Source organism: Cyprinodon tularosa, unplaced genomic scaffold (genome assembly GCF_016077235.1).
Source record: "Cyprinodon tularosa strain WSP-4 unplaced genomic scaffold, ASM1607723v1 ctg19, whole genome shotgun sequence".
Lineage (NCBI taxonomy): Eukaryota > Metazoa > Chordata > Actinopteri > Cyprinodontiformes > Cyprinodontidae > Cyprinodon > Cyprinodon tularosa.
Genome location: NW_024038678.1, coordinates 326,507 through 342,208, shown reverse-complemented (window position 1 = coordinate 342,208; position 15,702 = coordinate 326,507). Strand labels below are relative to the sequence as shown.

At 36.5% G+C, this 15,702-nt stretch overlaps 1 protein-coding gene and 1 pseudogene across 1 annotated transcript in view; one reads left to right on the top strand and one right to left on the bottom strand.

The window, feature by feature from the left end:
* cntn3a.1 (contactin 3a, tandem duplicate 1) overlaps positions 1 to 15,702 on the bottom strand; it is a 144,654-nt gene that overhangs the window by 104,316 nt on the left and 24,636 nt on the right. Inside the window, exon 3 of the mRNA XM_038283120.1 lies at positions 5,345 to 5,477. Coding sequence (XP_038139048.1) covers positions 5,345 to 5,477 — 133 coding nt within the window. The remainder of the gene's footprint in view (positions 1 to 5,344; positions 5,478 to 15,702) is intronic.
* On the top strand, positions 13,960 to 14,127 carry LOC119782271 (annotated as a pseudogene).

Below are 15,702 nucleotides of genomic sequence, written 5' to 3'. Positions count from 1 at the left end.
CTTATCATCAGCACGGATGAAGAGGTGATGAAGTTGGAAGTACTGTAGATACAAACCAAGCTATGATGATCCAATGCATGTTATTACAAAGACCAACAACGGAAAGAAAAGGTTTGGGCAGGAATTGAATTGTGCTGGATGCCAGTGGTGTTTTAATTATGATATGGGCCTATCTAATTAAGCATTTATTACGACGTATTGTGCTCCTAGGAATTAACAAATAATATTGCGCATGTTCTGCTCGAGCTTCAATAAAACGTAGAGGAGAAAGATGAGATGAACCATGGAGGGTGAAGGCTCTGCTTTATGGAGGCGGTCTGGAAAGCCGCAGGGTGCCCAACAATAGCATGAATATGCTATTGGGGGTGGATCACAGCAGGGCGGGGCGCACCGCAGTGGGGCGGGTCATAATGCAACGTAGTGCAGTGGGGCGGGCAGGAGCGCAGCGTGGTGGATCAGGCCAGTTACCAAGGATGTGGGATTTCACATTTATGCTAAATAAATCCCTTTTTGTACATGAATATGCTCTTTCTAGAACTCCTGAAAGGGTACAGTTTTTATTCACTTAATTTAAATTCTGTATATAAACTTTTGCTACTGATTTAAAAAATAAAAACAAAATAAAAAAAAAAAACTCAGTAGATCAATCAATATACAAAACAACCGTTATTTGCAGCCCTAGTTCTTTTGTTTAGAGAAGCTGACAAAAAAAAAAGCATATTATCGTAAGATAAATAACACTGGATGGTACCACCCTTGATTAGATCATCACTGCTCTTGTTCAGCTGGAGGAATTTAAGACTGGCAGAGGGCCGACTTGAAGAATGGTGGGCAGAAGAGGACATATGGAGTGCAGCAGCTTGGCTAATTATACTGATTTAGTGATTACAGCTGGAAGTGTTCCAAGGGCTCCAGATGAGACGAATCAAAGGGGCAAACAGATAAGTTGGAGTGAAGGCTTTATGTTGCCTTGTGATTGCTGAGCAGAAGAAAACAAATGTAAGTGTCCTTGATGCCCCTGAAACACACCTGCCTACAGCTTAGCCACTTAAGATCTGGAGACCTGCATCTGAATTATAGCTCAAAACAAAGACTATCCAACCTCCATATCACCGTTTGTCAGATTTAAGATTGATCATTAGCTTTAAAGTCCTCTGCAAGCTGAAAATGTGAACTTGTCAGCAACACATATGATGTGTGCCCTTGTCACATAATATGACCCTTCTACACCATTGGCTCACTCCTGTTGCATATAAAGGTCTATAGTTTAAATGATGGCCTCTGTTGGCTAATAATATTCTGTTTCTGTTTTACATGCTGTTTTTGCTCTAATTGTTAGCAAATAAAGGGATTTGACATATTGGTCATAACAGGATTAGGTGACCGGAAGAATTATATTGACAGGTGCACAATGAGTAAACAATTAAGAGCCATAGAAATATGGCTTTGAAAGGGAGGTTAAAAAGGGACAAAAAGTCAAAGTTCTAGTGCGAAGAACAACTTAAACTACTTGAGGCACAGAGGATAAGAAAGGTGTTGAGCTCAGAAATCATTTAATAAGGACATTTGTGTTTACAGGAAAGCAGGCTGCAGCTGCAGAAGCTTTCAGATTTATCTGCCAAGTTGATGGATGCTTGAGTACACCGCATTTTCCTGGATGCTAGTGATAATAATGCAGTCCTTAGGATCTTGTGGGGACCAGAAAATGCATACATTATGTAATGGGACCAATTGATAATATAGGCTTCTGGCAGATGGCAACGGCACACAACATTGTTTACATCTGATGATAGCACCTGGTGCAAAATATCTGACATGCAAACCAGAGTTGTTCTGTCTCATAAAAATTAGGAAAGTGTGTATTCTACACTTTTCTTTGAATGACAGATTAGTTTCATGTAGTTGGAGGTAAAAATGACAACAGTTTAAAAATGTCTATTTAATGTAATATCAATATACTGTATCTCTGTCCTATATTTTAGCCTATTACTAAGTACTACAAAGAAAAGTAAAAATATATATAGATGGAAATAACCTAGCTTAAACATTAAAAAATAAAACTTTTTCTGTTAATTGATCCCCCCCTGAAAAATCTGCATGTCTTTAACAGCTGCTAACGTATAAACATAGCAGTTTTTTTTGTGCTTTGTTGAATGCAGGAAGAAATATATTTTTATATATATATATATTTTTTTTTTTTTCCATCCACCCATCCATTATCTGACACGCTTGTCCCGAGTGGGGTCACAAGGGGTGCTGGTGCCTATCATGCACATCATTAGTTTAACTTTTTTATTTTCTTTAGTCAAACTGTTTTTAATATTCTTTTTTGTTTCTGCATTTTTTTATTTTATTATATATATATTTTTTGTTTTTTCCTACTTGCTTTGATTCTGTTTTATTTTCCTGTATTTTAATCATGTAAAGCACTTTGCATTGTCTTTGTACTGAATTGTGCTATACACAATAAATTTGCCTTGCCTATCTCCAGCAGTCATTGGGCGATTGGTGGGGTACACCCTGGACAGGTCGCCAGTCCATCGCATGGCAACACATGACAAACAAACATTCACACACAACTAAGGACAATTTGGAGAAGCCAATTAACCTAACAGTCATGTTTTTGGACTGTGGGAAGAAGCCGGAGTACCCAGAGAGAACCCATGAATATGCCCATATGAATAAAAATTTTTTTATTTAATAACAATATTCTACTGTTGTTATTTTTAATGGTCCAAATATGTTTGGCACAGACTCTTTTTACGTTGTTTTGCAGTATAAAAAATCCCTCTTTTGATCTTACTGACAGTCACAGTTGCAAAATTTACAGGGAATTGGTAACAAGCAGACCATTATTGCTGTTGCTAAAAGGTTCCTCTCGGTATTTGTTTATGAAAATTTATTGAAAAACTTTTTAGGGCATAAAATTGTATGCAACGGACATGGAGATGGAAAAGGTGGTGAGAAAAAAACAGGGAATAAGAACTAAGGCGAGACAGAAAGACAGAGACAGGAGAAAGCGCATTAAAAAAAAGTTAAAAAAAATTCTGCGCATTTTATTTTGTTCTTGTTTAGTAGGTGTTTGTTTGCATGTTAGCCTAGTCCTAACATTTCTTTAAGCTACCACAATCTGCTAGTCTGCTTAAACATGCTATTCTGTTTATTTATGTGTTTGTTATATTTATTTTTTTCTAAGGATTGTTAAAATATCTATCAGATTTTCTGGTCACGTTAGTTAATTTTTCCCTTTTAGGAAAGAAGAGGTGGTTTGATATAGATTTATCTGGAATTCAGTGTTTGTGTGTCATTTATTAAAAACATGTCTGAAGCATAAGCATAAAAGGGCCAGGGCTGCACTGGAGATATTTTTTTGCATTCTTTTGACAATTATTGTAATCAATTAATATATGTATATTTTAATGGATATACGTTTTATCTGTATAACCCAGCCCTAAACTAATTTCATGTCACACTAACAGTTTTTTTTTTTACATGAGTCCTCATTAACCTGATTGCCAGCTTTTGAATTTTGTTTTAATTACAAAGACAATGTGACCCATTGCTATGGATAATAATTTAATAGCTTATTTAACTGATACACTTATTCATTTATTCTTTAATAGAATTTTAAATTTGTAACTATTATTCAGGGAAAGAAGCTCATTAATCTCTGAGGGAAACAATGGCTGATGGTCTTTAAGTATATAGCCAAACAAATGTCCTTTTTAGCACTAGTATAATACACCTCATCTGCATCAAACTTTGAAGGATCTTGAGGTCTTTATTTACATGTATCCATCTTACCCCTCTTATCCCATCTGAGTAGCAATCTGTCTAATTAGGGCAGTCATGTTTATGGGCTGTAAGAGGAAACCAGAGTACCCAGAGAGAACCCACACATGCATGAGGAGAACATCAAAACTCCATGCAGAAAGAACTCAGGCCGGGAATTGAACCCGAAACCTTCCTGCTAAAAGGCAACAAGTGGTGGCAGATGCTCTATGAAGCAGGGGAGGGGGAATTGTGTTAATTAAAACTAAACACCACGTATTGCTTTAATAAATGTTGACACACATAAAACAAATCCCTACAAAGGGGGAAAATAGCTGCAGCGAAGCGCCCTGAAGTAATAAACTCCAGAAACCACGGCAACAGTTCAGCACGAAATGACTGTTCTGACTGAATGATCCCTTTTCCCTCTCGACTCATGAGGAAAACCACTGTCAGTCAATAATCCTTATGTTTGTTTGCTGATTAATTAACAGCTGATTAATGCGCAACATACTCATGAAACCAGGTGTATTTTAGCGCATATTTAATGCAGATTAAAGACTACATTTATGAAGGTTGACAATGCATATTTTACCAATAACTTTATGCCATTTACAGGGGAGGTTTAGTCTCCAAAGCAATCAATGAGAAATTGCCACTGAAGGCAATGATGCTACAAACTGCACCGTGCAGCGAAAAGTATTTATTCCGCATCCAGATATATCAATTGTTTCTGTTTCCTTTGTGGACAGATGAATATTTCTGATACGTATATTTTGTTTAAATCAAATAAAAATAACAAAACATTTTAAAAAGAGATAAAAGTTATGAGTGTTTTGACAAGAAAGAAATATCTATAATAAACTGGATCTATGTGAAAAATTAACTGTAGCTATTCTTTGCAGAATTGTGTTTGTTCAGCCATATTGAGGGGTTTTCTAGAATAAATAACCTGTCTAAGGTTCTCCCACAGTACCTTTTGTACACAGTACAGTACCTTTTTTTTCTGTTTTCTTCACCATATGGATATTACATATTTGCATGTTTGCATGCTTTAAAAATCCATTTCTACCAAAACCCAGGCTCGAGCAATGGCAACAAACTAAGGGTTAGATATTCTCCTTAAGAACTTTTTGTTTAGGAGCAAGATTCATGCTTCCATCACTTATGACTAGTTGTTAAGATCCTGAAGAATCAAATGAGCAGCAGACACAAACATACAGTAATTTACTGTCAGTATGTCACTTTTTAAAAATGTACGTTACCCAATATTTTCTTTCTGGTAGTAACAAAGGAAACTCTCACTGCCATTGTAAATATGCAAGACAGTAGTTACCTGGATTGGATTAATCCTTTTTATATTAACCATGCCTGACATTGAATTTAAGCCCTGCAGACAGAGAGCCATTATAAGCCATAAGGTATACAAATCCCTATTTTTCCTCTAGCAATACATCCATTCTCTACAGGCTCTTAGTGAAAATGTTGCACTTGATGGCCTTAAGAAATTACCTGAAGCCTCAATGTAACAAAAAACCCACTGTGTGCATGAAGCCATGACTGCAGGCATTACCTGTAGAAGAGTGGTGGGTGTCCTTGGGCTTCACAGCTAAACACCACTTCTCTTTGAGTCTCACCAGCATGAACAGGAAACACCACGCTGCCAGGTTGTTTAGTGAATACTGGCCTTTGCAGGACTCCGGTGCCTGGGTGGAGAACAGACAAAAACCACTTCAGATTTAAAGTAAAGCATTTATATTTATTAACAATTAATCTATTCAATTGATCTAGGTACCTAAAAATTTATGAGAATTCTAAAATTACCTTGTTCCATTTTGTTAACTTCTTTTATTTTATTCCATTTTTAATTCACTGCCCACTTCTTCTGTCAAGATTAAGATTGATTAAAAAAAAAGTAACTTTTTTTTTTTTTTTTTTACAAAAATACGACATATTTCTGTTACAATTCCGGGCTGTTTTTGATTTGCTTTGCTAATATCCAAAGCCGGCTTACACAAAAAAAGTCATCTTATTATGTAGGCTAGTTCATTTGCTGATGATTAAAATAGCTAAGAAATCATTGTAAGGTTCAATACTGGATATATTTTTAAATCCAATACTGTTATTGCGTGAAAACATTGCCTTGAATGTGCAGAATAGAGTTCAGATATTTTAGTTGAAAGTAAAATATTTTTAATAAAATAATCTGTAAAACCTCGCCTCCAGACCTTGGTCAGACTTTAGATAGAGAAATGTTTTAACTTTTTTTTGTATCAAATGTGTATTTTTTTCAGGCAGAAAGCAAGCGCTAGAAATCACAAGTCAACATTATTGTCCACTTTCAATTTTTTACTTTTATTTACAGTGAGCAAAGTGTGCAATAGAAAATTCAAGTCAGTTTTGCATTGTAATCCCTTCAGATTTTTTTTTTAGCATTTATAAAGATCATTCAATCAAACTCATGAAACCAAAAGATGTCCCAAAATGTAACATATGTTGTCTATGGTACTATGTATCCCACTGCAGAGCCAACCTGATACCCTCATAAGCCAACAGAGAGGAAATACTGCATGCTAGCTCTGGCATGCGTCTATACTTTTTTGTTGGTTTTTGAAGTACTGTTGTTTTAGAACTTTCCTGGTAACTAAAGTGGATGGTGCTATTATAGAATATTAAATGTTTGCAGCTTAAGGAGCTAACTTACTCTGGTATCACCTCATGTAGTTTTTGAACATGGAATTTTAAAATTGCATTGAACTGTTGGGTTTCCTCTATATTAGGTCTGTTTCATTAGAGAATCTTTGTTACAGAGTATGAGCTTGAATCTCAAAAGAAACGTTTTCATCCAAACAGGAAGTAAGCCCAAGCTGAGTCACCTAGACCTGGTCAATCTTATAAGCAGCTATTGCATTAAATCTGTCTTTGGCATCAACTGCTGACTTTTCTGTGTTAAGGCCTCGATAGATTTACGTATTGCTGTCTGCCGATGCACTGACATGGTCTGCATATTGGTAATTTTTTATATCATTGTCTGAATACAAACTGAGAAAAAAACCACACCTCAAAACCAGTACATAGAGAGAAGCAAGTCCAACTTAGCAAAATAGGAGTGCTCTGTGGGCAAACAGAACCACTGTTGATGTAAAAGTCACTATCCTGCAAGCCAACAACGAGTCTATAGGGCTGGTTATCCTCCCGCAGCAGTGTGTTGCAGAGCTTGTCGCTGTTTTGACGCAAATATTTTTGATTTATGCCCAATTTTGAGGCATGGTCTGCACTATGCTATTCCACAAGACAATGCAAGAGGGACAATCACGAACCAGCTGTGGGTCCAGATACGGCCGAGGCAGTGAGGAAGTGGAAAAAAGCAAGTTGCAAGTTTGTGCAACAATGGAGGGACATGAAAAAGAGCGGGGATTCAGGTGGAAAAAGGGTCCTAGCGTTCTCGCACACCTCGCTCTTCTAGCTGTCCAACTTCACCAGTCGTTTTCTGCAATGGTGGTCATACAAACAGAACAAGCCAGTAAGGTGCCAAACAGGAAATACGCATAGTGTAGAGCGGATGTAGATTTGACTATTCAGAGGCCTCCTGTCTGTCCCCTGTCTGTGATCAACTACAATTTCGGAGAGATGCTCCAGAGTGTCTGTGGTAGGGGCTAGGACATATCTGCATTAACTGCAACACACACGCAGATTACCTTGTTTCAGCATATAAATCAGCCTGAAATCAGCCTTAAATCAGCCTAGTACCTCCTCTTACCAAAATTAGTAGTCATTTTCTCTTCTATCCTTTAAGTTTTGCTTAATACTGTAGATCTCCATTTGGTTTCCAAAGCATTAAGCTCCCCCTCTAAATTTGTCACTCTCAAAGTTATAATTTAGGCAGATAGAACTTCTAAAACATGTGGAAGCAATATTCCTGATATCAAAGACACAAGGAGACTCTTCATAACTTTTAAGCTTTGTTCTATATATTAAAAAAAAAAGATTTGCATGATTTTTTTGCTTTCAGTTAAGAAGTAGCCTGGAGAACACAAAAGCAGAACATCCTTTTGCAGCAGGTCATGCACAAATACCAGAGAGCATTGGGCAGGATTTCAACAATTTTTTTTTCATGCTTTTACTGTACAAAGAATTATATTTAGCAGCAAGCTTGACATTCAGCTTGTGGTTATACTAATACATGCATGTGCAGACAATGTGAGAGTTACCTATGGAGCAGATAACCAGAACTATCTGTATTTGCAAATAGAAATAAATGGTAAATGGTAAGTACTTATATAGCGCCTTTATTCAAGTTAGGAGACTTGACCAAAGCGCTTTACACTACATTCATTCACACACTCACACACTGAAAATAATTTGGATTTGCATCTGTGCAATAGTCCAGAAGTAGAAATATTCAGCAGTAAAGCTAAGTTTTTTTTTGATAGACAGACACCCTAAACCCCAGAACTCTCTGGGGTTTAGGATGTCTGTCTTAAAGCTCAAGTCTCATAAAAAAAACTCTCTAAAATGAGGCTGGTGACATTTTAGGAGGGATCTAAAGCATGAACAGTATTATTTCTCTACACAAAGATACACTTTTATAAATGTAAGAACAAAACAACCACCTTTTTATCCTTGTCTGTGATAAAAAGCAGTTTCCCTGACAGTGCCATAAGAAATGAAAGATCACCAGAAGAGGGTTTCTCTCCAGTCAATACACCTACTAAACACAGGACTAAGAGGGAAGATAAAGCCTGTGGCAATTATAAAATGTATCAGTGAGTCATTCTAACTGACAAGCAATTTAGTTTTAATATAAAACTGTCAGCACTGGTTGGACTGAAGTACAAATTTAGTGAATCTGCTTTAAAATTAACTGGAGATTAACACTGGAAGATTGGAATGGGATTGAAATCTAAGCTTTTTTAAGCTTGTAATGCTCTGACCAGTGATTGGTTTGTCCAAAAATCAAATATCTGGTCGGTGTTGCTGTTGTTTTCTATTCAGTTAATGTGCTTATGCAAGTGCTACAAGGTCTTCTCCTTGGACATAGCCTAGCCAGCCACACTAAAGTAAGCCAGCAAGAAACCAAGAAACCAGAGAGCAAGATGCTGACTGTTCTGACTGGGAGAAATGTTGCAATGAACATCCTAGAAAGCGCATCTCACATCCTTAGATTTTTTTTATAAGCAAACCCTGCAAAAATCTTACACTGGGGCATTTCAACTACATGACATGTTTAACAAAGTAAAAAATTATTAAAACAGCGTGCGTCACTTGAAGTCGTTTCTGTACTTATCTGAGTGGTTCTAACCTAATTTCGCTGACCCTGTTAGTCCAACCCACCAAGCTCTACCAGCTTTTTACTGATACGCCATGTATACTCTTTTCAATGTCATGTGATGACATATCAGAGTTAGGCAAAGCTAAACTTTCATAAGATACCAGGAAGATAAACATGATACAGCAAAGCTGTTGTAGTTGAAAGAGTTTTTAACATCTATCCGTTTTTAAATCTAACAAATGTCTTTTTGAAGTCTTTTAGTTCAGGAGTTGATCTACTGTACATTTGAGTTTGAGTCTGTTGCTCATTTAATGCTAGTTTTGTGTTGCACAATATTAATTTTGAACATTAATGAAACAATTCTGCAGATTTGCTTTGCAGACACCAATAGTGCATTCACACTGAATTTGAAACCTGGAAAAAAATTTGCCTGGTGAGCGGCAGCAAATCACACAGTGGGCGAATTCGCAAGGCAGACAAAAGGCACCACTACATCATCGACGTGGTTTGTTTGATCTTAAAGTAGTACACCTCAATTTTATTATAACAAACCACAGTGCTCTATTTATTAGGAAAGCCAAACAACGCTGCTAGCAACCCTGAGTCCAGCAGATTCTCCAGTTGGGGGAATCCAGTTGGATCACTGCCATTTCCAAAAGAGCATGAGGTAAGGTGAGACTAAGCAGAAAGAAGGAACAGTGGTAAATCAGAGCAAGAACTCGGCAAAAGATCACTAGAACCAGGACGAGGCAGCTGGCCATGCGCACATCTGGATTGAAGTAGTCCATTGTAGGCTTGTCCCGATCCGATACGTGGATCGGATCGGGACGCCGATATTGGCAAAAAAATGCGTATCGGCAAAGCATGTAAAATGCCGATCCAGACGGCCGATCCAGTTTTTAAAAAAAAATCCGGTCCGTATTTTCCAGTTTCGCCGATTGAAACGATCCATTCCACTATTTTGCGCCAGTGTTCCCCTGTTTTGCATTTTTATTAAAACTTACAGTAATACTTGCACCTTTAACTGTTTACGGTTTTACTGCTCACTGTGCAATTTCAGATTGCTATTCGTAATTTTGTCCAGTTTGTGTTTATCTCTTAATAAACAGGTAAGTTTGTTGTTACCAAGCATTGTGTTTTATTCAATCTCACCTAATTTAGCTGGCTAGATGTTATCAAGAGTACTAAAACCCTTTTCAACATGAGTCTTACAACTAAGGCTAAATACTTTAACTTAAACTTAAATACATGCTCGGATATGCTGGTATCGGCCAGTATCGGTATCGGATCGGAAGTCCAAAAACAATATCGGTATCGGATCGGAAGTGCAAAAACCTGGATCGGGACATCTCTAGTCCATTGGGCAGAGAGATAAGCAGAAGTGGGGAGAGGCGGCAGCTGGCTAACGGGAGATCAAACAAGCACAGTGTAGATCGCAGAAGCAATGCAATGTAATGCAAACACTTGCACAGCTTCACCTCACAGTTCTCATGATCCACCCTACATACTGTACGGCAGAGGTCGGCAACCCACGGCTGCAGAGCCGCATGCAGCTCTTTAGCGTTTTAGTTTTTTATTTTAATTTGGTCTGCAGGAGGTGTAGGAACCAACATTCATTATGTTTTCCAATGCTGTAAACTCCTGTATAATAAATATATAAATGTAAACATTTCTTGCTACAAAAATTAGCGTCATAGCCACAGAGATCAGTGGGCATAGCCTTTAACACACAATTCAGCATGGCGCAGTGCCAGGGAAACAAACCAGCGTGTCTCGGACCATGGACCCCAAAGGGAAAAAAAGGAAGATACTTGATGAGAGCAGAGGATTCAAAGAAGAATGGACCAAATCATTTGCTATCATTATCAATATGGAAGGATATCCAGCATTTCTGCGTTGTAATGAGAGTTTGTCAAAAACCAAAAAGAGTAATTTGGAAAGGTATTTCCAGGGAAGTCATACTAAATATGCAGCCGATCACAAAGTTGGGAGTAAGAGAAAGTGCAATTGCAGAACTTCTGGATAAATTAGAGCAAAGATAGATTTAAGAAGTAGATTGCATCTCCAAACTTTACTACTGCTGAAAGTTTTGTTGCAAGCATGGAAAAGTTTAATCAATTTCATCAATGCAGCAAAACCTGAACCGCGCGGTAAAGGGTGGTGAAGTGATGTGCTGTAAATTCCACGCATGAGAGCATTTACTGCTCCTCCCTCATTTCATGCTACTATGTGACATTTGCTCCAACATTTAATCATGAATGCTTTATTATATATTTAAGCCCACGCAGTCCTTTTCTATAGAGGGCTAATACAAGCCTGTGTTGCCATACAAGGCTTATATAAGACTTTAACATTTTTGTGGCTCCAGACAAATATGTTTTTTATTTTTGGTCCAATATGGCTCTTTGAACAGTTTAGGTTGCCGACCCCTGCTGTAGGAATAACATGTAAATAGTACACTCTGGCTGCAGGAATCAGGTTTGGTGCATTCACACTACTATGTGTTCAGAGTAGGTATTTAGGTTTAACTGAGCTTTACCAACTTTATTAAGAGAAATTAACTGAAATATGTTTTATCTTGAGTCAAATTATTTTTGTTAATTTTTATATTTTAAATACAAGATTTAGTGAACGTATTCCATGTATGTGAAGAGTTAGCTGTTTAACCATGATTTGAGCTTAAACTACAGTTTCATTTGTTGTCCTAAAACACAGGCAGTTGGGTGTGTGTTCACAAAACAGCATTTTACAGTCCAAACATTAAATTATTAATAATTATTTTGCACTAATAGATAGCAAAAGATGTTTTAGCCAGTTTAATGTCAACTCTACAATAAATTCTTTAAATTTCAATAAAAGTGGTTTTATTCACTCACTGCAAAAAACGTTGGTTACATCCCCTTTATTATTTTATTATTCCCATTAAAACTATCAATGGATGGTTTTACCAAGGGAAACACTCTGATCTGTCAGACTTTTTTTTTTTTATCCTATAGTTTTATTGCGTCCTTTAGGTCTTTCATATATTTTTGCACTGTTTCCTGATATGATTTACTTTTTCAGTTATAGTTAAAAAATATGTTCACATCAAATAAAAAAATACATACTTCTACGAAATGAGACTGAATTGGACTGATCTGGAATCTTCAGTTAGTTAATCACTTACTGCTACAGGCCAGAAATGTAAGTCCTGAGGAAATGGGGTTTAAAATGAAAAAAAAAAAGGCTAATTTTACTTTTATCTGACACCTACTGCCAGATTGTGATACACACAAGCATTCCAAGGAAATACAAGGCAAGAGTCATCACTTTAAAAAGTCAAAATAAAAACAGCCCTCAAATCAAATTCAATACCAGCAGGCAGCTGATGAATTTCTTTAGCTTACCTCAGCATGAAAGGCATGCAAAGAGTAAGCAGAGGCAGAGGTAGAGGCCCTTTTTAAGATCCTGAATCAGTTTGTTACAGCATAAGGTTTTATATAACAAATAGAACAGGCAGTTTTGCCTTTTAAAGCATCTTTCTGCCCGTCCCAGGCCATTAAAATGTAGGATTCTTATTCAGGTACCTATTTCAATAAAGAAAATATTGTTTGAACTTATTTAGACATTTCTGCAGTGACTTTCAGCTAGGATGTCTGAAACGGTTCTTAGTTTACTAGCAAGCTACTAAACTCATCTGACCTGCTTTTCAGTTTTAGTCTGACAATATCGTATTTTTCATAAATTTTTTAAACACTTAAAAACAGCTGATGGCTTAGACACAGTGCTGCGGAAAGCTACAGACTACAAGAAAAACAAAAGCCTTAAAGAAAAAACAAGATAATGCATTGAATCATTTAAAAGAAACAAATCAGATTTAAAGCCAACCAAGTCAAAAGCTAAGACTCAGAAGAAGTCAAATTCAAAGAGCAATAGAGGGTTTTAAGGAGAGGTCATTTAAACACTTAACACAAATAACTTAAAAATTAACTCAAGAATACAGTGGGAGCCAGTGGAGTGGTAGTGCGGGGTTAATGCTGTATGTTGTTTTTAAGTACCTTTTAAAGACCTGCAGCAGCGTTTGGAAACAGCGACAAATGAGAGGTGTGACTGATTCACTCCAACATAGAGTCCATTAGAATAATCCAGGAAGGATAAAATAAAAAGTATTATTCACTGTTTCAAAGTGTCGTCTTGACAGAACAGATGTTAGTTTTGCTAGCTGCCTTAATGATAAAAACAGGATTTAACAACTGCTCTAATCTGACTGTCAAATTTAAAATCATTGTAAAACTTAAAACCCAAATAAGTTTATTTAAAATATACGGCCAGGGGTCCCAAATCAATAGTACCAGGGTCTTAGGAGCAACTTGTTCCAAACAGTATCACCTCAGTTTTCTTATAGCTAAAATTCAAAAAGTTCAAGGTAAGCCAAGTTTTAAAGTCTTCTTTACAGTCAAGTCAGGCCTTCATGTCCGTCTGCTTGAGGGACACATAGATCTGAAAATCGTCCATATAAAAATAAAAAGGGATTCCATATTCCCTATTTGGAGCCTAAAGGCAAAGAATATAATGAAATTGGTCACCCTTTCACTCTCAACCTGAGCTGCTTGACAGAACAGATGTTGTCAAATAGTGGCACTGCTTATATTATAGAAGTGCAGCCGAGACGGTGCTTTTATTCTGTCAAACTGGTATACAGAGAAAATAATGTTGACAAAGATTAAATAAGGAATGCCTTTAAGAGGTTTCTATGTGGCTTTTAAAAGGCTGTTTTAATTTAGCCCTAGAAGCACTGGTAGTCGTCCTTCCTTACCTTCAGTGCAGACCCCAGCGAGCGGCTGCTTCTCCCACAGCACTGCTGTTCTTTACTCAGCTAGATACTACTATCTAATGCCAAATCTGCCTGTCTTCTAGATGCATCTCTGCATAAACTAAAATTTGTCTACTTTTTAAGAAGACTATTCTGTTCTTATCAGTTTAACATCTGATATGTCCGGGGAACATATATTAAAATGCTTTTTGGAACAGAGTGATGGAACAAGGGCTTCCTCTATCCACTTTATGTATGGTATTGCAGCACTTCCGGGAATGGTGGAACTTTATTTTTAGGGGGGAGTGGCAGTCTAGTTGATAGTGAATTTCGTTGCTCTGTAATTGTGACAGTATAATGACAATAAGGTAGGGAAAAAAAAGTGCTCCCAAGGCTTTTATAAAAATGTAAGGTTTTTTCAAGCAGAATCAAAAGTTTTGCATAGAGAACAATAAGCGGTAGTCTGTAATGTTACGTGTGCATATAATGCAAAGTCCCGATACAAGATTTTGACAGGGTTAATAGCAGATCCATTTTGTCTACTAAATAAGATAAAGATATCCACTGTTATACTCAATGTCACCACAGGAAGGACATATTGTTCCATAATTTTATATTCAGAACACACTTATTGGAAGATCCACCCTCACTACTTTTGAAAAGAAAATGCACATGTAAAACCCCTGTACCCGCTCAGGAGAGGGAACGTCTATTAAACTCTTGCGAGAGCCCGAGCCCATTTCTCTTTGTGCACGCTCTGTTTAAAAGTTGTTGTTTGCATCGCTAAATCATGCTTACTTTCCATAAGATTTGCATTTTTTTCACATACAATTTAACATTAAGTTAATATATAATACAAATGCATTTTAACTTACAAAATTAAAAAAATCATTTTGATCATTTTGATAGAACAAAATGTAATATTTTTTTCTCTACATCACCATGCCACTTCTACTGAAAGCCAAATAAAAAAACATTGGTTTTTCAGCCTACAAATCACAAATTAATAGATAATATAGAAATATATGACTGAATGTAAACTAGTGTCAGCATCTTAAGTGATTAAGTGGTATGCTGATTCTTTTTTTCCAGTGATTACAGAATTTTAAACATGGAAATACAAAACATTTTTATTGTGCCATCTGTTCATATACATCTGTCACTGAGCAGGCAAAGAAGGGATTGAAATGCAAAGCTCTACATACAGTAAATTGTTTGTGCGATTTCTTAACCAATTAACTTAAATGAAAAAACTCTACATTGTACATAGAAAGAAAACTTTTTTTATTAGAATAAAGCATATCTAGATTACTCCTAATTTGCTCCATGTTAACCTACACGGGGCCAAGAGTTTAGCATATCATTTTTTGCCTTGTTCATGAACCATCTTAGTGGGGCACTTGTTATATAGAATATCTATAAATATCTATATCTATAAAATATCTTGTTAGATATAAGAAATTATCTTAGTTTATGCTCTGCACTAAACAAACACCCCCACTGTCTGCACAATGACAGTCAAATGGGCAGGAGCACTTATCTTTATTTGCATTTGTGCATAAAGGTAATTCGCTGCTGTGCTGTATTGTTGGAAATGTGGTCAAGCAAATAGGCTTTGAAATTAGTGTCAGAAAAATTAGGTTGATCTGATGCTACAGTTAAAGCTCATTGGTGGCTCTTCATGTTTGTTAAAACATCTTATGGGTTCTTCGACAGCCATTTTCTTCTGTTGTTAAACAGATCTTCATAGAAAGACTTACAAAGCTGTTTAAGCTATCCTTAATTCATTAAAGTGGTGCTAAAGTGTTAAATATTTGATTGCTAGACAATAAACTACTTCTTACACAAGTCAATTTTTGTAAGTACT